This window comes from Perognathus longimembris, chromosome 4 (genome assembly GCF_023159225.1).
Source record: "Perognathus longimembris pacificus isolate PPM17 chromosome 4, ASM2315922v1, whole genome shotgun sequence".
NCBI lineage: Eukaryota > Metazoa > Chordata > Mammalia > Rodentia > Heteromyidae > Perognathus > Perognathus longimembris.
The window spans coordinates 37,022,762-37,047,862 of record NC_063164.1 but is presented as its reverse complement, the minus strand read 5'-3'; the positions used below and the strand labels follow the sequence as shown (position 1 = coordinate 37,047,862).

Here is a 25,101-nt window from a genome sequence, read left to right as displayed (position 1 = left end):
GTCCCAAAGTTTGTAATCTTACAAGGAAACAGAGGCCACACATGCTAAGTTTTCTGTCATGCAAAGTTCTCTGCCAAGGTAAACTGAAGGCATGCATCGTCACTCCAAAGTAATTGCACTAAAAGGGAGACTTCTGATCCTGAATAGCAAATAGCTGTGTTGGTATATTCTAAAATTGAATGGGACTAAGTTGGACTTTTTCAAAATATAATTAAGAAGCTTCTGAGAAACAGAAAGACATATATCTTAAGACAAAACTTCCTATCAATAATCACTAGCAACATTAGGCTCTAACCAGTAACTAGATTCACCTCAAAGAACCCCCTTACTTATGGACCTGTTTCCTCAATTTTAACACAGCAGGCTGGTATGAATTAGTTAACTTTAATTATTACCCTCTACCCTTCTCATGTGGAAAAAGTGATAATGTGACAAATACACAGCACCAGAATGGGCTTTCCTAATAGCTCTAAAACAGAAAGTTGTGCAGATGACTTCTTACTAGCTAAATCAGGCCAAACAATTCATTTTATCCCAACTGCACTGAGTTTAGACTGTGGTTTATTTTTTTTTCTTTTGGCACTACTGATATTTAAACTCAGGACCTTGTACAAGTGCTCTCTCATGTGAGCCATGCCCAAAGCCCTTTTTAAAAAAAGTTTTAATTTTAAAATCTAATTTTATTATTATTAAGGTGTTATACTGAGGGGTTACCATTTAATGAGTCAGGTAATGAGTACATTTCTTTTTCGGACAATGTAACTCCTTCCTTCACTTTCCCCCACCAAAGCACTTTTTACTTTAGTTATTTTGTAAATAGGGCCTTTTACTTATGTCTTGACTCACCTGGACCAAAGTCCTCTTATTTATACTTCCTGTGTGACTGGGATGATAGATGTATAACACCATGCTTGGATTTTTTGTGTTTGAGATTGAGTCTCATAAGTATTTTTCTCAGGCTAGCCTAGAACTGACAGTCTCATTCTAGTATAATAACCTAGAACTAACTATTTACTACTGCAGGTATGGGCCACCATGCCCAGCTATGCTGTATTATGAAAGGCTACTTTTTTCCAATTCAGAACAGAATGGTGGGTTAGTGTCAGCACTGTGGGTATCTATGGGATGTCAAGGACACATCTGAGAATACTCTACTACCAGGAAGGGTTGTGCTGTGCTCTTTCTCGTAGGCAGTGACTGCTTGCCACACACTTACCTTCCTTTGGCCTTGAGTAATACTTTCCAAAGGCATGGTCTTTGTCAATATTTGGATACAGATACTTCAAGGGGTTCTCTGGAATATTCTCAGCAGCCATAACTTTGTAATTGCGAATAATATCGGGGAAAGTAACAGCAGAAAGTTCTTTTTTGGTGTAGGGTTCAACTGCATGAAATTCAGGTTCTAAAAACAAACAAACAAAAAAACCAACCTTTGTGAGGCCCAAAGAATATCCTAAAACAACAAAGAGAAAGCAGAGCTCTGCAGAATTTATGGATTTGAGTGTGCCTAGAAAGAACTACAATATGTTACCATACATTTAGTGGACTGCAATCTTTACATCTGAATATATTTTAATCATGTCTTAAGAAGAGGAAAAACAAAGGCAATCTTCACTTAGTTGCATGTCATTAACAATTATTTGACTAGATTCATAAATCTGGCCAAAAGAGGGTAGCTAAACATTTTTAAAAGTCTACTATAAAACATTTTTAAAAGCCTTCTATAAAACATTGCCTATGGTTAAATAGCAAATTATCATCTGGGCCATCTTGGCTCATGCCAAGATCAGGGATGGGGAATCTGTGGTCTATGGTTCTAAAAGGCCAGTGAAATTATTTGGTACATGATAGGACAGGCATGGAAGTTTCTCATTATCTGCTGTATACCCATAATTCTGTATTGCCCTCAAATAATGTTATAAATGTCCAAATGGCACCTGGCAGAAAAAAAGGTTCCCCACCCTGACTGTAGGATTAAGTTGCTAAAGGAGTTTTTTTTTAATTAAAATATATAATGATAATATGCAGAAAACAATTTCTGAAACACAAAAAGATCCTATGGTGCATTTTCTTCTTGTTAAACTTTAATAAACTTCAATTACTTGTGTTATATTCAGAACTATCTCAGGGCCTTCTTTGTAATTTATCCAGAAATCTGCCTCTGGATGTACAAGTTTCAGAGGCTGCTGCTTAGTGGCCTGACTCTGTGGTATCCTAAATCTTGGTAGTTGCAGTTGCCCTTTGTAACTTAGCCTCAGACTTTGCTGGGTGACAAGCATTTTCTTTCTCCTGGATTGGTTTGCTAGCTCCACCTCTCATTTGGTTCAGGAAATAAATTACCAGGGAAAAAGAGAAAATGAGCAGGCTCCCAACAGGGCCCTACAGCAGGCTGTGATCCCAGCCCTCCTGCTTTTTCACAAGAAAAATGGAATAGAACAAGAAAGACATCCCATTGTTTTAAAACCTACTCACTGAAAACATAAAAGCTCCTGGGACAAATCCATTGTCTCCTCAGTCTTTAAGCAAACAACTGTAAACAACCCTGAAAAGTAATTAGCTTGGCACTGTCATTTCTTCATCTTTTCAGTTCACCTTTGTTTCCAGAAACATGACTTATAACACCATTTCTGCTGTCTTTTGGCCACAGATTTGTTGACGAAATAAAATGCCAATATCTAACAGAGAATAAATGAGCAGTGGCTGTGCTTAAAGTCAGGGTGAAGGCTGCAGCTCATTCCAGCAGTCCTTTCATCTAGTTCATCCTAACAGGAGTGTGAGAACTGGTCCTACCCAGTTTACTCTGCACTGAGGGACTCTGAAACCTCGTGCTATGGGAAATGTGGTCTTTTCCAAGAACTGGTTACAGATTATATTGACTCACATCCTTGATCTGCAGATAACAAATGTGACAGAAAGAAAAGGATTTGACCTTGTCTTTTAATAACTATCATTTCCACAGTATGTTCCAGGCAGTGAGTCACTGATATTCATAGAGGTTTATTACATCCCATCAAGAGCGGGGTTCAGTTGGGCTAAGCATAGGATCGGCAATTTCACATCCAAAGCTCTTTACCCACATGAGCTATCTGCAGTGATGGAGAAGGATTTTAGGTAAGGCATGAACCTGGGCAGGTGCCTCAGTACTCTTCACTCACCGCCTCCATTCTGGGACCGCTCCACCCACGTGAACGTGATGGCCCCTTCCCGGGAGCTCTCACTGAACCTCAGTAGGAATGTCCCTGGCTGCTGGTCTTTGAGCAGCGCGCGTTCTTGCTCCTTGCTGATAAAGCCCACAATACAGCTGGATATAGAGAATGACAAAGGCACTATAGTTCACTCATGACTTGAATTCTCATGATAAAACATACAGAACAAGAAAATAAATACAAATTAATGAGAGAATATATGATGAAATAAGCCTATACTATTCTTCAGGTAAATTTAATTCACACTCCAGGAAGCATTCCTTAATACATGTGCATTTACAAGTAGAAAGGAAAACCAACATGAACATCAGTGGCTGCTACAGGTGCTCAGGAATTAATGGACCATTTATCGTCATCTGATCTCAAAACCCAGGACAATATCTGTATTTAGGCATCTCTTAGATGGACTCAGACAATATACTTTCAGATTCATATAACATATTTGATCAGTTTAAAACTTCTGTTAAAATATCCTGACAATGAAACATAGATACAAGTTACCAAGCTTCTAAGGGGCAATCAAGTCAGTAGGTACTGAAGGCAGTAGGTACTGGATGAATAGGTGCTTGAAGGGCACTTAAAGAGTTTTAAATTTAGCTTTACAAATATATACACCTGTATTTATACTATGAAGCCTTGATAGCCCATAAATTTGTGTCTCAGAGATGTGTAAAAAATCTGTCAAATACTGAAGCCCAGTCGGGCTCTGTCCAGCCTTGCAACATCCTTCCATTCTAATGAAACAACTTAAAAACTATATCTATCAGTGGTCCTTACCCATCATTCCAGAGAGACAGCAGGTGTTTTTTAATGAGTTCTAGGATGTTTTCAATCCAAAGCCAGAAGGAAAAATTTTTATCATTAATATTTTCCTGAAAGTACACAAAAGCATGTATTAGGAACCAAGAAATCTTAAAATAGTGACTCCCACAAAGGATTTGAACTTACATATGCACCACCTTGGGCACAGTGCAGCAGTAATGCCTTGTGGAGAAATGCCTGGGTCCCTACCTAATGGCATCCAGACCTGGAGCTCTCTCCATTTCTCTCTTCAAACAGTAGCAAACAAGCAGGGGATGCCTTCCGGGGTGACTCAGGAAAACCAAAGCTGCCCTTCTACTAGTAAAGCCCAGCACACTGAGTTGGTGACCCGGCACAGGTCCAACTGTCCTCTCCTGCTAGTTTTCTGTTTGGGCACACTCCAAACAACTCATCTGTCTTGTGAACCAAGCACATATTTCACATGAGTGAAGCCAAAACCCTGCTGGGCAAGGTCTAGTGTGAGGGGACTGAAGACTCGTTTCGGATATGAAAGAATGTTATCACTCAAGCAGGTGCTTCCTGTCAGCCTCTGTGGAGACCAAGCTCCTACACTAAAGGAAAATAAACAGCTTGCCCTCAGAGCTCCAGAGAGGGGAGATAAACATGCCAAAATAAGCAGTCTACCACCACAGCATCAATACCAAGGAGGGAGCTTCAACAGAGTGAAAAGAACTCAGGCCACAGCAAACCCAGGCAGTACCCACCTTACAAAATCTTGTCCATGGAATAAGACCGTCAACGCTAGCATTAGGACCTAAACAACAAAAGAAAGCTTTTATAACCACACAGAATTTGATTCTGATGGATTGGCTGGATGGAGAAGTCTTATAATTGCTCTTGAAGAAAATACCCCACAAAGATGGGCTGATATATACATGGCTGATAGTCTCAAGTACACTGATGCTAAACTGAGTAATTATCATAGAAAATAGCATAAAGTAGTCTAAAACATGCATATGGTGACTTAATTTTATTATTTCTTTTCATTTTTCACATTACTCAGGGTTGAACTCTGGGCCTTAAGTTTGTGAGCCAGCCACTCTACCACTTTAAGCCATACCCCTAGCCCTTTTTGCTTTTAGTTATTGTTCTAGAAAAGGTCTCATGCTTATGGCTGGATGGGTCTGGACTGTGATCTTCCTATTTATCCTACTCACATAGTGAGGATGATAAGCACATACTATCATGCACAGTTTGTGGGTTGAGATGGATTTTTACTATCATTTTGCCTATGTTAGCCTCAAACTGAGATCTTCCCAAATCTCTGCCTCTGGAACAGCTAGGATTACAGACAAGAACCAGGATACCTGGCTGATTTTATGTATGTATGTATGTATGTATGTATGTATGTATGTATGTATGTATGTATGTATCCATCTATCACTTACCTACCTATCTACCTACTTGCCTGCCTCTTTTTTTTAGACAAGGTCTAATTAGGTAGCTCAGGATGACCTCAAACTTGTCATCCTCCCCAAGTTCTGGCACTACAGGTGTAAACTACTAAACTTGGCAGTTAGTTTGATTTCAATGGCTTGAGGAATGGAGGAGAACTATGACAATGGGAGTTTTCAGGGGAAACAGAAACACCCCAAAGCCTCATCACCTGCTGCTCCCTTCCTCTCAGCTCCCCTGACCACCTCATAAGATAGGACAAATCTCTTAAATGTTTTTACCATATCATCTTGACTTCCAAACTGACTTTGTCTTTGGCACTAAGCCTAGGCCTCTCTGTGAGTCTCTGGAGAAGCTCCACTGAGTCACTCCCTATCCAGTATCCTTTCCCACTGCTTCATGCAACTAACTCGGTGAATTTTCCACTGCTAAAAACCTTTTGGAAGTTTAAACTAATATTATCTTAGTGCTTATCCTGGGGTGAGTAATTTAATTGATACTTATCTTCACAAGCTTATTTTAGGCATTATAGATTCCCTCAGCCTTTCATCAAACAAGACAAGGGCCCAGAGAAACTGATACAAATCATAAGCCAAGTGAGAAAAATTAGAGAAAGCTCAGGGTATAGAATATGTAAATCACCTGTTTTGGTTTTGTTTCTGTTTTTAAGAGAATCACAAAGAAGTCATGGCAGAGAGAAAAAGAAGGGGAAAAACGCCACCACCACCACCACCAACAACAACAAAACCCATTCTTAATTTTTATCAACTATGGAAATGGAATAAGATCTTAGAATTTTTATTAAGTAGCACAGCTGAGAAAGGTACTGCTGAGGGTCATCAAGTTAGGAAGGACCCATGGGCATTTATAAAGCATGCAGTCCTGTCATGCAGAAGGCAAATCTGGATAAAATTTCTCCATGATATTTTCAAGATAACTCTAAATATATTTTTTTAACTTCCATTCTTTGAAACATCTAACTCTAGGTCTAGGACCAGTGAATCTTTCTTAGTGTGGAAGACTAATAACTCCACCCAGGCCCCAAGTTCAAGCCCCACAACAAAGAAAAAAGAGCAAGAAGAAATATTGAATGCATTCCGATTTTTATATACATAAAGAGTTAATGTGTTCGTACCAAGAAGCTTCTCCCCTAACATGTTCAGCTGGTCGGCATTGAGACCTCTCTTGGTGACAGATGAGAACTGCCAACCCAGCACCTCTGAAAGCTGAGCCCATCGTGCACAGGGAGGGTTCAGGAAGAAGGATAGATTCTAGAAAAAAAAACACCCAAAAGCTGAGGGTTACAGAAGTGCCACCAGTCACAAGCAAAGTGCCATCTATGGGGGCCCACTCCAGAGTTCAGTTCTACTTTCTATGAAGAAAATTCTCAGTGTTAGCCAACTCACATTTGTGAATTTGTTTACTCACTAAACTTTACTTGTAAATATAAAATCAATACTCAAATTATTTTCTGGTCATCTGAAGACATGCCTACATAGACAGTAACACTTCAAATGCTTAGGTTTCCAAGTGAAGTGGCACAAACAGATACTCTGGCATTTGGTTTTAACTCTTATACAGTAAACAGTCTGTTCACTTGTTTACTGCCACAATTTTCTCATTTTTGTAATTTTTGCGGTGATTCCAGCATTTAAGTTAGTACCCATGTACTGTGCTATATGATGACCCCAAGCATAAGAAAGCTAAGTTGTGCCTTAAGGAGAAAACACTCATAAGATATGCTTCATTTAAGCTTGAGTTATAGTACTATGGTTATAAGGTCATTGTTATTGAATCATCAAATATTAGATAAGCTGCCTTAAACACACCATTTCAGTATTGATGGGCTGACAAAAGAAATGTTGTGATCACAGGTTCACAGGAAACTATTTTACCTAGGAACAATGATTATTTGCTTATTATGTGCTCCTAATGACTTTAAAGAATATAAATAGTTCAGACAATAAAAATCACCATGATAACCAGAAGTATATACTGTTAGAATGTAGTGTGTTTATTTTTTATATATATATATTTTTAAGTTACAATAAAAGACATTAAATAATCAGCTGAGTTCATTTACATAGCAGAAAATTCATTGTTTTCATTTCTACCATATGCACTGGCATCAGTTTCCCAAAATTACTCAAGATTCTGAGCAATGCCATGAGTTTGCCCATCCTTAATATTTGGCCATCAGGGGCTGTTTTAGAGAAGCAGCAGCTAGGATGCAGGGTCTTTGATTGACCCCTGATAAAAAGCAAATTTGTTTTCCGTACCCTGGGTTCTGCCATCAGCATGTTGTACCACAGGATGGAGGCCCAACCACTGGGGAGCTGGCTGACGTTGGAGATCACCACAACAGGCAGGGAAGTCGTCTAAAAGTTGACAAAGACCTTGAAATTATTTGAATCACAGACCTATCACATTCAGACAAATGCTTGTTCTCAAAAATAAGCAAAGGAGTCTTTGTAATTTAGCATACAATGTATGCTTAAAAAATAATAATGTAAAGCTAAGTACTTTTGCTCATGTTTATTTGTGATCAGTTTTTCAGTGAAGAAATAATTCCTGATGCTTAATATACAACACTTAACACAACTCAACTAGAATATTTAGCTCACAGAATATGAAGATTAATTGAATTCTCTTGATTCTTAAATCATTAATGCCAAAAGAGAATTGGCTAAAAAATTATCAATTTGATATGTATCTCTAAAAATTTTAGCTTATTTTATTGTTATTGTAAAGGTGATGTACAGAGGGGTTACAATTATGTCTGTCAAATAATAAGTACATTTCTTTTCTTTTTGAGCAGTGGCACCCCTTCCCTCACTGTATCTCAAAAATTTGAAAAATAAAAGTACATGTAGTTACAAGTTAAAAAAAATGAAGTTTTCTACTGTGGGACATTAGAAATCTTACCTCGAGGTCAATGACCAAGCCTGGCTGGCACAATTGGGTTTCAAAACTAAGGGAGTGAAGCTCTTCAGTAACAACAAGAGGACCCTTAGAAGAGAGAAAAAGAAGAAAAGAATATGACACTCCATTCACAGACTGTGCAACTCTCAAAAGCCAAATAGGTTGTGCCTAGATCTAATCAGCTATAATTCAGAAGGCTCAGATAGTAAATCATCTACCTTAGATTTAATTATTCCCAGCTTCTCCATCTTCTCTCAAAGTAAGATGTCTCAAATTATGACAAGGCTTATTATTCAGAGAAAAAAATCACTGGGGAAATAGGAACTTTCTAATGGGTTTCTTTGCAAGCTAAGGAAGGCTTTCTGCTCCCCTGCTGTCCATGTATGAGGACAGTAGACTGCAGGCCTCAGACCTTAATGGGGAATAAAGGCAAGCAGAGGGGAGAGTGCATGAGTTTCAGGTGTGACTGTCTACTGAAAGGGCTAATTCTCATACTCTGGTAGGTCAGGAAAGGCTCAGTTGGGGAGAAATGGATGATTTTCCAAGTGCCTTTAGAAACACTTTCCGTAAGTACCTCATTAACTTAGAAATAGGGAGCTGCAGCTTCCAGACCCAGGTCACAAAGGCAGTTAGGTGCAAACTACTGCAGAAAGGTATCTGAACTGTACAGGCCAATGTTTGTCTCGTTGTTCTAGTGACCCCCACTGTTCATGCTGTGGAATGACAGCATGCTGTGTGCACAAAGGAAAAAACTTTGCAAACCAAAATAATTTGACATTATGTCCTTTGTCCACAGTTCATTTCTGGATGCACCACAGCCCTAATTCCTTAAGGATCACTTTGTGGAGAAACAAAACTCTAAAAAGGCAATGCTGCTGGGCAGGGGATGCAGTGACAGAGAACTCTCTGCAAACATTCAGTCTTCAGCATCAGTTAACTAATTGTCTCATATGCCAGAGGATAGTAATTCCGCAACCTTCCTGAGAATCAATAATATAAAAAGCCCATTGTGTCCTTTCCATTAAATTGAGTGAACAAGCAAGGAAGGCAGAACTTTCTACTGTTGTCTTACGCCCAATGCCCATGCACACTGGGTCTGAACCCCTCTGTGAGGCATCCTCAGCCACCCAGGACCTGACCCCTCCCTTGACAGGCCTGCCCTGTTAGGGCCTCACTCACAAGCCAGAGACTCTCACCTCATTTGTTCTGTTGCCAGCATTTTTTTGCTCTTTCAGTTGCTGTAAAACAAGAAACCAACTTAGTAAACTGCAAGTTAATCCGCAAATACAAAACTAGAAATAACAATGAAACACTATCTTCAGAACGTAAAATGAGTGGCAAACTGGCCCTTGTCTGGGTCCATGAGTTAACAGCCTGACTGGGTATGGACAGCCCAGGGTATGGAGGTGGGAGTATCCTGTTCCTTTCTCCTGCAATGATCCCTGAACCACCTTCACTAGTTCTTTTGTGTCCCTAGGTTCAGGGATAGCTTCTCCCCTACTCCCCCACACCTCACCTAAGCAGAGTCTTCTAATCTTGGCCCAATGACTCCAGATTTAGTCTGCTCTCACATGGCTTTCGATCCTTCATGTTCTCAAGGAGCAATGTGGGGCCAGAAGACACCCCCAGATACCCTCAGACTTTTAAGTTGGAGCAAGGGTCTCACTCTGGGTCGTTCCCTAGCTGTGAGGTCTGTGAATTCACAAGATAGGTGCCAGTGATACAGGTGCTTCTTTAACCTTCCTTAAGGCTCAGCACCAACACAGGGTGCCACAGTCTCAGCCTCTCTTTCATGGGGGGCCCTCCTTCACTGGAGACAGTGAAAGCATAGGAGAAGGAGTACTTAGGATGTTGGACCTTGAGACACTGAAGGAGTTTAGTGATTTGTCACAGATCACAGAGATATCAAGAATAGATAAAGTTTATACACACTATTTCTATTGAGAGAGCAACAGCCTGGAAAGGAATATCCTTGGTGGAAAACAGTGAATAGTCCCAGGGAAAAAAAGGAAGGAATCAGGATACCCCAAGTTCTCATGCTAAAGAGTCCCTTCCATCCCAGGTCTGGAAAGCCCAAGGGGGCCTTCCACATCACATATTGCCACAAAATGCCACTCCACTGCCAAAAGTCCTAACAGACCAGAGACTGTTTCAAGATGGAAAACAGAGTCTTCCTACCAGGTGTCGAAATTCAGCTGCCAGACTCCCATTGGTGGACTCCTCCATGTTCATCACTTTCGTATGGGTGCCCAGAATGTTGAACTTCCGAAATCTATAAGGCAGGACAGAAATGCTTACAATGTTCCACACTATCAAACAAACAAACAAACAAAAACAATACATATAGTGCAAAGTGTATCACATACCCTTTTACTGTATTCTTCTCATTCACATCTCTGCAAAAATAATACACATTATCATCTATTTGTATTTAAGTTTATAAGCTGTATACCTGACTTACATAACTGTAACCCCTCTGTACATCATTTTTACAATAAAACAATTCTAAGCTTAAAAATTCTATAAGCTGTAGTAGAAATATAAATGTATACATGTACATGCACATATATACACATATATATGTATACACATATATAATCATACATGCATATATATGAAAGATAGAAGAACAAATACATACTGTGGATGTGCTGCCCTCTCATTTACTCACTCCTTCTTTTGGCTCACTCACACTACACCAAGTACTACTGAATGAGTCCTAGCAAATAGGCCATTTGGACCTCAAATGTCTTGCTTATGTGAAATGATAACAGTACCAAGTCTACAGGGTACTCAGTACTAAGTAGTCAATGGGTAGAAAGAGCCTCAATAAATGCAAATCTCAATTTCTTCTGTTTATTAAGTACTTCTTTCATGCAAGGCACTGTGCTAAGCAGCCCTGCTCTGGGGACTTTCCAAAGTGTCTAATCAAAGCTCCCATATTGTGTTCTTTTTTATGCTATCATGAAATTTCCAGAATACTCAGGAATTTGAGGAAACAGAAAAGTTTAAGCCTGAGGTTAGGTTTTTTTGTGTTTTTTTTCTTTTGTCTGTGCGGAGGGAGTGGATCAAACTCAGGGCCTCAGGGTACTAAGCAAAGAAAGTGATCTATCACTTAACTCCTGAGCTGATCTCCAGTCTCCCAGTCAGAGGTCAAAATCTCAGAAGGTCTCGCACAATTTAAAAATCCAGTTATTACTCAGCTGTTCTATGGTTTGGCTGGATATGGTTCATCCTCCACAGGTTCATGCATGGAAGGCCTGGTCCTCAAGATGGCGATGATGAGAGGTAGAGCCTAGTACATGCTACTAGGACAGTGGGGTGCTGCCCTCAGAAGACATGAATGCTTGCCTTGTAGGAGTGAGTTTGCTACAAGAGCAGGTTGTTAAAAACTGAGTTTGGCTTTTTCAGTTTCTCTGTCTCTCTCTGTCTCTCTCTGTCTCTCTCTGTCTCTCTCTCTCTCTCTCTCTCTCTCTCTCTCTCTCTCTCTCTCTCTCTCTCCCTCCCTCCCTCTCTCTCTCACCATGTGATTCTCACACAGGTCAAGGAATGCAGTGACACAACACTATGCTGTCATCCAATCATCCAATCTGGAATTTCCTGATCTGCAGAGCCATAAACTCACTCCTACAAGGCAAGCATTCATGTCTTCTGAGTTTTAAGGTTAGCCTCTACAGATCATGCCTGATTGGGGGAACTTGTCACCATATGAAAAGTTTAGGTAACCTCTTTGAGAGACTCCTGAAGAGCCTAGCTACTCTAAGTGAGGTTCCAAACACATAACAAGGCCACATTAGACGAGCTAGCCCAAACCAGAAGGACCACAATACAACTTATAGAATATTAGCAATAATAGGTTTGGGGTTTTAAAGATATTAACTATTAGGGGCAGTTTGTCATGCAGCAAAAGCTAACTAATCTGCAGAGAAATTAAAGATGATAGCAGGGAAGATAAAGGCACAGACTATGTTATAAGGAAGCCAGAAGAAAATAATCTGAATTATCATATACTGCTCTGAAACTGCCAAACCAGCATGTAACAGGAGCAAATAACAAAGCCATTAAATATGTCCAAAGTGGGCACCCTCTTGTTCTACATGTAAGTGGTTGGGTCAGTGCTGGTTCAGATCTTGGATATAAGGGCAAAATGGAATTGGGTGCTCCATTTGTATATCCATGAGAATCCTGCCCCTTCCTTCATCTCCACTGCCCAGAAGACTCAAAGTTGAATGCATAACATTCCACATAGCTCCTTCTTCCTCCTCCAAATTCTTCTTCCCTCACTCCAAAAAACAACCTCCCCAACTGGCCACAGAGTCAAATAGGTGGATGTTTCCCTTTGCATCTCATTAAGGACCTCTCTTTAGGCTGGCCTGCTGGAGGGAATGCTGTACAAAATTCAATCACTTTGAGACAGTTGGCTGCAATCTCATAAGCTCATTCTTTTGTTGACTGCCATTTTATAAAAGCACAAGCATGTTAATACAAGTTCCTAATGTCCAGAAATGGAGCCACGGATTTAAACCTTCTGGGATCATTAATGGCCTCATTGGATCTAATTAGGAGCCTCTGCTCACTGGTTGTAGTGTCAGGGACCAGGACCCAGCCTTTCATCCACAGGAAGGAGAACATTCTCCTATTGTAAGAAGCTGCTGATCAGCTGGTGAATGTCCTCATTTATGTAATGGAAGAGTCTACACTGGGTTAACAAAACCAACAGTCCAAGTAATGGCTTAGATAATATTAAAGATACTTACTTATCAAATAAGACTTTGACTTTCAAATTATAATTCAGCTCTTGTAATTTCACTAACAGTCTGGAAAGAAAAATTAAAGTCATTAGTTTAAAAAACTAGTAACTACAATTTATATTTCAGTTCCACACTTATGAAGTTATATAAACCCACCATACATTATTGATCATTACAAACAATGAAAGTGACACCAGTATTTGTCCACTTGGCTTTTTGTGTGTGTGTCAGTTGCAGGACCTAAGCGCTATCCCTGAGCTCTTTTGCTCAAGGCTAATACTCTACCACTTTGAACCACAGCGCTCCTTCTAGTTTTTGAGTGGTTAATTGGAGATAAGAGTCTCACAGGGACTTTTCTGCCTAAGCTGGCTTCAAACTGCAATCCACAGATCTCCCCTCCTGAGTAGCTAAGATGAAATACGTGAGCCACCAGCCCCTAGTGGTTTTTTCCTCTTTAAGTGTATTTGCTTAATTAATTCTGAACTATGCAGTGGCTGCAGCAAAATTGTAACATTAAATTCTGATGGCACATAGCACTGATTTTACATTCCTACCAAATGTCAGCAGAGGTAGCTGTTTCTATGTATAACCTCACTAGTACAGGGCTCCATCAAAATTTCTACTCTGGGCCAATTTTATGTGGGTAAAAAGTCATGAACATTACTCTTTATGAAACTTGTATCTAATTGTCCTATTGGAAAAACAAAAGCTACCACCAAAAAATAAAAAATGAAAACAAAAACTATTACCCAAAAAGTAAAATATAAAAATAAAGTCTTTCCCCCCTAAATAGGACAATGAGGATCACAGCACATCATCTGGGGTTGTATGGAACCATTAAAGGCTCTTGACACCACTGTGCCAAGATTCCATAAGCCTTTTATCTATTAGCTTCAGGTAATCCTTAGGTCTCTAGTCAGCTTCATTTAGTCAAGCAGGTGATGGAATTAGATTTCTTCTGTTCCTGTCGGCTGTGAGTTCTGGATTCCAAAGGTACATGGGCGATATAGTAACATTATCTGCCAGAGAAGCTGTACCCATGAACCTGAATCAGTAGCATGCCATAAAAAGGACCAGAACAACTCTAAAGACTAGCTCAGATCTTTAGGTTGTAGCTGCTCACTTCCAGAACTATGTTTAAATGAATGCAGCTATTCACTCGGATAAATTCAAGCCACATGTTCTTACCTGGAAACACTGCTATAATTAAATCAAGGAGAAAAGCAGGCTACAAAACAACATGGATGTATGTGTTACCACTTTTTAAAAATGATACATTGTATGACATATGTTTTGTGTGGGTCTGTGTATGAAACAGATAAACAGGCATACCTGGATGGCACATTTGTATAAACATGAGTAGAATTACATGAGGTTAGTGCCTAGGCTCTGTATTGTGCCAGTGCATAGACACTTAGATCAAGGACCACTTGGGAAACCACTTGGGAAAGTTAGGAACAGACTCACCAGAAACTGTACATGTCATAATCCATATTCATGGATTCTAGTTCTGATTTAGGGGTGCATAAGGCTCCAGTTACAAGCCTAGGCTCCAGAGGTGTGAGACTGCTGGAAACTTTATCACCTGCCGTGTGTGTGTGTGTGTGTGTGTGTGTGTGTGTGTGTGTGTGGATATATATATATTGGATATATATATATATATATATATGATTCCTTTTTTACTGTAAGCATGCAAAACATTTACGACTAGGAAAAAACCCAGTACATATGTATAGATGTGTATATGAGCATATGTATAGAACTTGTATTTTAAGCATAAAAGGTAGGTGCATGCATAGTCTAAGAAAGAATTCATGTTAAAAAATGCCCACTGATAAATTATTTTCTCTACAGTACTCTATATAACAATTTTGCAAAAGCAAATTAAAGGTACAAACTACAGGACAGGCAATGCATGAAATTCTGTTTTTGTTACCTCAACTTCACAGTAAACTGTACCCCAGTCTTCAAGACTAATGGTCTCTGAGGGTGAGTTGGCATGCAGGGCTGTCTTTCTACCACAAATGAGCTGTAAACATATAGCAAAGGTGGACAAATTAGCATTTACATGTAAATGAAGGCAGTAATGGTAAGTGATTTTCCCCAGGGCAGAAATGGAGTTAGAGTGCATAACCTGAAAAGGGTTTGAAAGAGCCTCACAAATTGGGTAAACATAGTGCTGTTTACTAATTAGCAAAGAAATAACAAAATCCAGTTATGTTCAATGAAAACAGAGTAATTATAATGACCTGTGATAACAACAATGAAAACTCTAGATTTGATGATGATTCTTTACATTTCTGCATCAAGATTCAAATTAGCAGTGAAAAAATCCAATTAATGTCCTTATTTTTTTTAAGATCTAATATTTAAGCATTTATGTTTGGATATTAGCCTCAGGGAACCAAAGGCATTTTTGGTATAACAAGTTAATAAAAAACAAACTTTGCAAAATGAATTCTCTTCTTGAAACAAGAATAAAAAGATCAGCTCAGCATGTCTGGAACACTTCCTGTTTACAAGGCATTATGCTAGAGTTTCTGGGGTAAAGGTAAAAAAGGTAGTCGTCTGCACTTCAGAACCTTCCATTTTCAACAAAGATAATAGCTACATAAGCAATTATAATTATAGAATAAAAAGCAGAATGAGAGAGGACTAGAAAATTAACTGAAAGTCTGGACGGATCTATTTGAGAGTTTTGGGAAGACTGAAAGATAACATACAAATAGAAAAATCTCTGGATGATACAATATGGGCAGAAATGGAAAAAAAGAAGACAGTGAGGCAAATTAGCTACCATCTGGATAGGGAGCTGTATAGCACAGGCCTAGGAAACAGCAAGAGTCTGCCCAAAACTAGTACATGTGAGCTATGCACAGAACGGATGTCAGCTTCAAGTTGTGGAAGTGGAGTCATGAATGTCCAGCTGAGGGGCTCCACTTGGTTAGCAGGTGAAGACTTGGAACTCTGCCATTGGACAGCACTGGGTCACAGGACCTAGGGTAAAAGAGCTGAGGAGGTTGTGAGGCTCCTACGTAAGAGTTCAAAAAAGAGGCTTTGGCACCTGAAAAAGGATGAGGCTACAGTATAGGAAGGAGAAGATAAATATCCTGAAGTTAGACATGCGAGGTCTCAGCACAGACTAGCTAAGGAGCAGAATAAGGGCAGAGACTTTTAGTTGCTACACTTTGCAACTAGGTGGCCAAAATAATGAAGATTCATTGACATAAACAAGGCATTCAGTAAGACTCAACTGTCATTAAAAATTTTATATAGCCTATTAAGCCCTTTAAAATGATCTGAATTGCCCTAACACGTTCCTCTGGATATGTTAACTATAGAAATGGGAATTCATCTCCTTGGGGTTACCTCTGAATCAGCTGCTGGAAGAGAGCAAAGGTGCGATCCCACAGCACCGTTTTGTTCTTGGTGATAGGGTCCTGATCGTAGGTATACTTCTGTTCAAGCTCCTCCAGCTTTTTAAGCTGCTGACGGACCTGCTGCAGACTCTCCGCGACGGTGGTGAACCTGGGAAAGTACAGGAGAAGGTGTTCCCATGTACAACAGTTCCAAAGCAATTTGGGCTTGAAGAGCAACTTGGAAATCGAGCCATGTACGGGCAACACAGGATGTTACAGCCCATTCTCCAGGAAGAAGTAGGCCTAATTACTATTTTCTGTGGTCAGCTGTCACTGTTCCACTCCAGAAAACCTTACCAGTTCTGCAACTGGTCCAGGCAAGCATTGGGAGGTCCCCCAATACAGGCACTCTGCTGTCTCCGCTTCCACTCCACTAGCTCATCATTAATCAGTATGTTCTGGGTAAGTTCTGCGGCATTCAACAGCTCTATTATTTTGTGCACTATTTCCTAAAAGGAGAGGAAGAAACAAAGTGAAATGAAATCACTTTTATCACTGAATTTAAAGCAATAAAACTATCCTCTTATTCCCGCCTGGAGTTCTAAGCCAAGGTGTTATGAAAATACATTTCCTCCATTATTTACAATCTATGACAAAAGTAACATGCCACTTGGGAAAGTGATTAGTACCTTTCTCTTACTGTCCAGCATTAAAAACATCTGGTTCAGTACCAGCTGTTCTTGTTTCTGGTCGTTCTTTGCCACACCATTGGTTTCGATTTCTGAGAATCGAGAGACATAAATATAAATGTATAAGAAGGCAACCCCAACTAAAGTAAGATTCACCTAAACTTTGGAAAAATATGAATCAAATTAAAAATCTGACCATCAATCTTCACTGAAAACAACAGAAAAAAATGGCCCAATTATAAGATTTGGACACAAAGTGCTAGTTTTCAGGGACCCATGTAAACTGTATATGGAGCTGATCTATGGTTTGAAAATGAAGTAGGCACAATGGAAGGAGTAGCTGAAGTTCCTTTCTCTTAAACATTTTACCCAAAGGATTCTGATAACCTCTTTCTATTAAGCACATGATTACTCAGATGAAAACAATATCACACATGTTCTATACAATGTACATTACTTCTAGTTGCTATTGTCATAAAATAAGTAACAAGCTGGGTGCTGGTGACTCACGCCTGTAATCCTAGCTACTCAAGAGGCTGAGATCTAAGAATCACAGTTCAAAGCCAGCCCAAGCAGGAAAGTCTGTCAGACTCTTATCTCTAATAAACTATCAAAAAAAAAAAAACAACAAAAGCTGGAAGTGAAGCTGTGGCTCAAGGGATAAAGTACTAGCCTTGAGCAAGCCCCGAGTTCAAGGACTGGCATAAAAAAATGTACATTTATGTAAGTAAGTAGCAACAACAAAATAGAGTGAAGCTGCTTTTAAAACATGAGAACAACAGTGAGTTTTTCTGTGATAGGCGCACATCAGGCTAGGGTGTTTGAAGGAACTTTAGGTATTAAGGACAAGAAAACTACACGTATCCTCCAGTCTGTATCTGTTAGAGAGGTAGGCACAATAAATTAAGTGAATAACACATAGCTAACTGTAAGTGATTTTGCCCTTCTCCCTTGAGGACATGTGGCAATATCTTGAGGCAGGCTTAATTGTCACCATTGCGAGTTAGAGGGTAGTGCTATGGGCACTGGCGGGGAGAAGTCAGGGATGCTTTTAAACATTCTACAAGGGAGAGAACATCCTATCACAAAGAATCATCTAGCTCAAAACATCAGTGTTACTGACAAGATAGGTGACTGATGACCGGTGATTCACTTATAAAATACTTGGCAAAGAAAGAGGGAACAATGGTCTTTGTTACCCAGTATAGTTAGAAAAAAGTACAGCCAATGGACACCCTTTTAATTGCTCACACTACCTCGGTTCTGTGCAGTTTTGCATTTAAAGTCATATTCATCTTGTAAATCTTCTAGGGTCTTGATTTCATGCTCTATATTCTACAAATGAAGAGATAAACATGTTTTCCATTCATTATCAATGTTCAAAGACTTTAGGAAACAAAGTACTGCTTCTATTGAATTTAGGGAAATATGGCAACAATTCTAGCTCTGAAAAATGGATCAAGCCGGGCCAGTGGCTCAGGCCTGTAATCCCAGCTACTCAGGAGGCTGAGATCTGAGGATAGAGGTTCCAAGTCAGCTCAGGCAGGAAAGTCCGTAAGATTCTTATCTCCAATGAACCATCATAAAGCTGGAAGTGGAGCTGTGACTCAAGTGGTAGAGCACTAGCTTTGAGCACAAAAGCTCAGGGACAATGCCTAGGCCCAGGGTCCAAGTCCCAGGACTGCTCTCTCTCCAAAAAAAGGATCAAAACACTAATCACATCCATAAAATATCTATTTCATTATTAAGAGTATAATAACCTTTTTCAAAAAAAGAAAACACATAGATAGAAATCTCCAACTGTCATCAGGGCCTACGTTTTCATTCTTTCTTACTTTTTAAAAAAGTATAGCTCATGGGGCTGGGAATATGGCCTAGTGGCAAGAGCGCTTGTCTCATATACATGAAGCTCTGGGTTCGATTCCCCAGCACCACATATATAGAAAATGGCCAGAAGTGGTGCTGTGGCTCAAGTGGCAGAGTGCTAGCCTTGAGCAAAAAGAAGCCAGGGACAGTGCTTAGGCCCTGAGTCCAAGGTCCAGGACTGGCAAAAAAAAAAAAAAAAAAGTATAGTTCAGGCTGGCCTCAGCTTCCCAAGTGCTGGGATTTCTAGGCATGTATCATAATGACCAGCTCTGCCCCATCATTTTTGAGTCTCCTCAGAGAGATAACTTCATTGTGAAGTACACAGCAAGGGGGAAAAAAAAAAAGCTCATGAGAAATCCCCTTTTTCTTTACAAGGAAGGGATTACACACATCCTACTGTCTTGTATATTTACTATTTTAATTAATTAATTAAGTTAGTTATTTTTAAAGAGAGTCTGGTCTATGTAGCCCAGACTAGCCTTCAACTCATAACTTTCTGAGTGCTAGGATTACATACACCACAACACGGGGTCTGATGTAATGATTAACAGGGTCCTCTTACTCACACCTATCTCAGTATGCACCATAAACTTTTGTCCACAAATGTTCACTTCATTCGTTTCAGATTTAGTCACATTTCTACAGGTGCTTCTCTGGATTTCCTTGGCTATTTTTATATCAAGATGATTTGGCTTCTTTCTTTCTTTCTTTCCTTTTTTTTTTTTTTTTGCCAGTCCAGGGCCTTGGACTCAGGGCCTGAGCACTGTCCCTGGCTTCTTTTTGCTCAAGGCTAGCACTCTGCCACTTGAGCCACAGCGCCACTTTCTGGCCGTTTTCTATATATGTGGTGCTGGGGAATTGAACCCAAGGCTTCATGTATACGAGGCAAGCACTCTAGCCACTAGGCCACATTCCCAGCCTCTCTACTTTCCTTCTTTAATGGACTATTTTCCCTAGGAGATTGCAGGATAACATTGCTCCAAAGAAACTGGAGATAAGAAAGATGTTGTAGGGGGAAAGGGTAAGGGGGAGGGGGGAGGGGGGTATGAGGGACAAGGTAACAAACAGTACAAGAAATGTATCCAATGCCTAACGTATGAAACTGTAACCTCTCTGTACATCAGTTTGATAATAAAAATTTGAAAAAAAAAAAAAAGAAAGATGTTGTGTCAAGTACATGACACTAGGCCATACTGCTATTACCCAGACCTATGGTATCCATTGGGCTATATCAATTGGCTAGAAGGTCTTTTCCACAAATACAAGTCTTAAGTGAAGCAGAACTTCTTAGCCTTCTCCTAAAATAGCTTTGACAAGGACAAGAGTAAACATACCAGCTGTCTTGGAGCCTTATATTAAAATTGCTGTGCAGATCCTATTCCAATCAGAAATGTATCAGAATTTCAGTAATTTTTCTTCCTCTCCCAAGTCTCAGAACTAAACAGACACTAGAAGAAGGTGGGCCATGTTTATATTGTGGCTCTGGATAACCCCATAAACACCCTGATATGAGAGGTGTGGACATAAAGGATTATTTAGGGCCAGCAACATCTACTTTATTGGATAATGAGGGCAAAGTCAACGTTTACTGAATGATCTGGCAGAAAATAAGCTCAATGTTTGAAAACTTTAAGAGAGGCTATAAAAAGTCTCATTTTACCTATTTGTTTAGCTCTGGTTTCGAATTTTAGGACATTTTTCTGCCTGAAGGACTGTGTTTATACTCGAGGTCACTGAAACCTTCTTCCCCTACAGATAGAGAAAGAATAAGCACAAATATTCTCATTACTCACCATAACTTGTTCCTTCACATCTCTGACTTTGTTGTCAAGCTCCTTCTGTTTGTCTAACATCACAGCATTCTGAATATTCCCCGACTGAGCCTGTAATGAGAAGTGTTTGGTCAACATTGGTCATTTTTTCTGATACATTTACTTACTGGTTATATTCTTAAGTCCATACCTAGTGGCCCACCTCCATATCAGACTTTCTTAAATGTTCCACATTCATGTTAATAAGATACAGCTCAATTCCCAAGGCCCTGGAAAATGCTGGCAAACTGTTGTCTCTAGAAAGTCTAAGCTCAGTCCATGCCTACAAAAGCATTTCTTAAAGTTTCCATTAATGAACACATACCATAGGGGTATTATTTCAGGGTTTCTCAAATTCTGTATTAGTTATATAATTGTTTGTCTTAAAATGTGGTCCCAGACCAATATCATCTTACTACCTTGGGATCTGGTTGGAAATGCAGAATCGCAGTTCTAATCTGATAATAAAATTAGAACACTATTTGAGCACTCTCCCAGGTGACTCAGAGGTATACTAAAATCAGAATGAATGTGTGACCACCAAGGGCTCCAGTGAAAATCTGCTACTACAAAGTCAACATGGACATAAACCCAGGCTTGCCTGGGAGTATTCAGTGCTATCACAAGACTCAGAAATTATGATGCCTTTGTGTATCATATCAAGTGGACAGTTTGCATATCATGCAGTATATACTTAACTATGTGCTAAGTAAGTGTTAGGTGATAGTCTAGCCTAGTTGTTAGAGTTATAACACCAAGTCTCTATTTTCAAAGAGATCACATTCAAGACAGATGTGTTTCTGTTTGTAGAAACAAGCAGAAGACAGCAAAACCAGTGTCACTCCCAGCACAGATTCTATATGACGTTTCTGTGTACTCAAATTTGTCAGTGTTTTAATACCTAGATTTTACTTCATATTAGAAAAGGTCTTTTTCTATTGAAAGACAGAAGGTAATTCACCATTTCTCTCTTTTTTCACTTTTATTTTTAATTGTATATTTTGTAATTTAAAAATAATGTAGGGCAAGGGGCATGGCTCAAGTCATAAAGTGCCTTGCTTAGCAAGTATAAAGCCCTAAATTCAGTGCTGTTCATATATTTCTGTCCATATAGTTTTGACAGACACAGACAAACATGAAAACTGTACATAACAGGTTACCATGTTGGGGGTGGGGCTGGGGTTGGTGGCTCACACCTGTAATCCTAGCTATTCAGGAAGCTGTGATCTGAAGACTGTGGTTCAGTGCCAGCCTGAGCAGGCAAGTCTGAGAAATTCTATCTCTAATTATCCAGCCAAAATTCTGGACTAGAAATGTGGCTCACATGGTAGAAAGCTAGCCACAAGAGAGAAATTCAAGCAAAAGCATGAAGCCCTGAGTTCAAGTCCCAGTACCCTGTGCGCATACACACAAGCATGCACACAAAATGTTAAGGGGGAAAATAAACATTTCCAAACTTCCAAGTCAAGGGCAGGCTAGAAGACTGGAAGGAAAGGCTCTCATTATCTCTGATATTCCCAAACAATGAGACTGTCCCTTACACTCTTGGCATTCCCCAGGTGTTCATCACTCAGGTATCCTTTGAGAGGCTCAAAATAAACCTCCCCAGATCACCTACATTGTCAGTAGGAAAATTAAAAGTGAGCAGGTCTTCAAGACACAAAGAACAGTCAGGAGTAAGGCTGATACAGCAGACTAAAGATCTCCCTGCTCTACTTGCAATGCCAATTCTGGGCTAAGGAGCCAAGAGTGAGGACTAGACATGTCTGGCTATAAAAGTGATCACTTCTATTACACTTCTATTAGAGTGAAGATTTGACATAATCAAAATTCCCTGTTGCATACTTCCCAAGTACATACTAGGTTGGGAACAAGCATGCTTGTCTCAGAAGAGAGATGGTCACAACCTTCTCCCTAACCTTACTATACAGCTTTGTTCTCCAAAGTGGGGACCAAACACACTACCCAGCTTTAGAATTTAGAATGAATAAACTTACATGCTTAGCACAGCAAAGTACTTTTGGTGTCATAAGGAGACAGTAATTAAAGAGAAAGGCATTCACCACTATTTCTCTCCCTCTCCAAGTTCACTTTTGCTATCTGTCATTGAAATACACACAGTACATGTTCTACTGTGTCCTCTGCATTCTCTTTCCATATTGGAATGGCCTTGGCCAGAATAATTCATACCACTGTGATTTCACAACTGCCAGTGTACCAGATTGTTCCCATCTTCCCACTACATAAAAAAGAATCCACGTTACAACAACTTCAAAACAAAAAACCCGACAGTACCCTGATTGCTGGGAAGGCTTGCATGATGAATAAAACCATGATCAAAGATCTTAGGACCAAAAAAACTGTCTCAGAAAAACTTGATTGTTGTGAATAATTAAAATACCTTGATTTTTCCATTATCTGCTCTCCCAAGATGTACGCTCTGCAAAAAACCTGCTCACTCCACTTCCCAGTTTTGTAAACAGGGTTGTCATTCTCCAAGTGGCTCAAACCTCACAACACGGAGCCACCCTCCATATTTTACTCTTTTTCATGCCTACATCTGATCCTTCTATATAACCTCTATTGGCATCAGGCCAAAACATAACCTTAATCTGTCTACTTCTTCCTTCTCCACTGCTCTGAGTGCAGCTTCTATGGCTGCTCACTTGAACTTGTGCAGGGACCCCATAACTTTCTGCCCACTTCCATTCTATACTAGCACCTCAGGAAAACTTCCTGACCCTGACTTAAGAAACACTCCACCTCCCCAGTCATATATCATATATTATCTTCACTATCCCTAATACTACCTGGAAGTATTTTGTTTATCTTGTGGTCTCTCTCCTCACTGTCCCTTAATTCCATTAGATAAAGATCTTCCTTAAGCCTAGTTCTATAAAATCATGAAATATGACTTTACCACTTGGGACAATAAAATCAAAGGGCTATTCATCATTGCCTTGATCTGGGCCTTGGAAATATTTGTACTATAAATAAATACATTTTTGCTGTAACTGTTAGTGCTCAATCAGAAACAAAATAGTACCTGATTAAATCTCTGAGCATTTTCCAAAATCTTCCTTTCTTCCTTCAGACAATTACAAATTATCATTGACATCAGAATTGGGTCTTCTTGAAAATTGTCCTGGATGTAAGGAGTCAGAATAAAAATGAAATTCAAATGTTTAAACTATTATGAGTTTCATATTCCATGACTAACCTTAATTTTCATCTGTTAAATTAAGAATAAGATATTTTTGTAGAAGTTAAAATAGTTCTTTCATAAACTAGTACAAAATTGCTTTAACTTACCTTTTTTTTTTTTTTTTTGGCCAGTCTTGGGCCGTGAACTCAGGGCCTGAGCACTGTCCCTGGCTTCTTTTTTGCTCAAGGCTAGCACTCTACCACTTGAGCCACAGCGCCACTTCTGGCCATTTTCTGTATATGTGGTGCTGAGGAATCGAACCCAGGGCCTCATGTATAGGAGGCATGCACTCTTGCCACTAGGCCATATTCTCAGCCCCTTAACTTACCATTTAAATGCAAGAACTTAAGAGTACTTGATTTATAAACAAAATATTTTCACACATAGTTTTTTTTATTCAGTGCTGGGGAGTAAACTCAGAGCTTCAAACATGTTAAACATGTATTCTACCAGTAAGCCACACCTTCAGTCCTTCAAAAACATTTTCAGTGCTTTTCCTTACTCCTTAAAGCCAATTAGCTTATATATTAGGATCCTGAGACCATGAAAATGATATGAGAACTATATTTTTCAGTTCACAAGTGTGTTGACTTACACTTTGAATGTGACCAAAGATAATATTTTTGTGTGTCCACTGTCAAAACTAGCTCGAAAAATATTATTAATCGGGTTCTTCATAACAAGTACAACTGAGCAAAGTCTGAAGGAAAGCTAATATATATAAAATCAATCTGATTTTTCTGCTCACTAGTATTACAAAATCATAGGTACATTCAAAGAGAATAAAAACAAGTTTCCAATTAGCTAAGGTAAATGGTTTGGTATCATAAAAAAATAAGAAAATGATACCTTTTGCTTCCAATAAAACAGGAAATTTCCACTAATACAGAATATGATAAGGTTAATGTCCTAAAACTCTGTAATGCATCCTCTGTGTCTGGATCATCTTTTTGCTTTCTCTTTCAGAGGAGGGCAACTCTACCAGAAGCAAAGCAAAGTGAGATCAAGTCCAAGTTATCAAATCACTATTAAGCCTCAGGCAAGTCAAACCTTTCCAGACTATTCTTCATCTGCA

At 39.4% G+C, this 25,101-nt stretch overlaps 1 protein-coding gene across 1 annotated transcript in view; it reads right to left on the bottom strand.

Moving 5' to 3' along the window:
• Stat1 (signal transducer and activator of transcription 1) overlaps positions 1–25,101 on the bottom strand; it is a 39,038-nt gene that overhangs the window by 8,217 nt on the left and 5,720 nt on the right. The window contains exons 5-22 of the mRNA XM_048345069.1: positions 23,868–23,966; positions 20,804–20,893; positions 18,401–18,479; positions 17,145–17,236; positions 16,813–16,964; positions 16,466–16,624; positions 15,033–15,125; positions 13,103–13,162; positions 10,712–10,741; positions 10,524–10,617; positions 9,542–9,583; positions 8,349–8,432; positions 7,703–7,801; positions 6,559–6,694; positions 4,733–4,782; positions 3,984–4,078; positions 3,156–3,301; positions 1,217–1,402 (exon numbers count right to left, since the gene is read on the bottom strand). Of these exons, the coding sequence (XP_048201026.1) occupies positions 1,217–1,402; positions 3,156–3,301; positions 3,984–4,078; positions 4,733–4,782; positions 6,559–6,694; positions 7,703–7,801; positions 8,349–8,432; positions 9,542–9,583; positions 10,524–10,617; positions 10,712–10,741; positions 13,103–13,162; positions 15,033–15,125; positions 16,466–16,624; positions 16,813–16,964; positions 17,145–17,236; positions 18,401–18,479; positions 20,804–20,893; positions 23,868–23,966 (1,786 nt within the window). The remainder of the gene's footprint in view (positions 1–1,216; positions 1,403–3,155; positions 3,302–3,983; positions 4,079–4,732; positions 4,783–6,558; positions 6,695–7,702; positions 7,802–8,348; positions 8,433–9,541; positions 9,584–10,523; positions 10,618–10,711; positions 10,742–13,102; positions 13,163–15,032; positions 15,126–16,465; positions 16,625–16,812; positions 16,965–17,144; positions 17,237–18,400; positions 18,480–20,803; positions 20,894–23,867; positions 23,967–25,101) is intronic.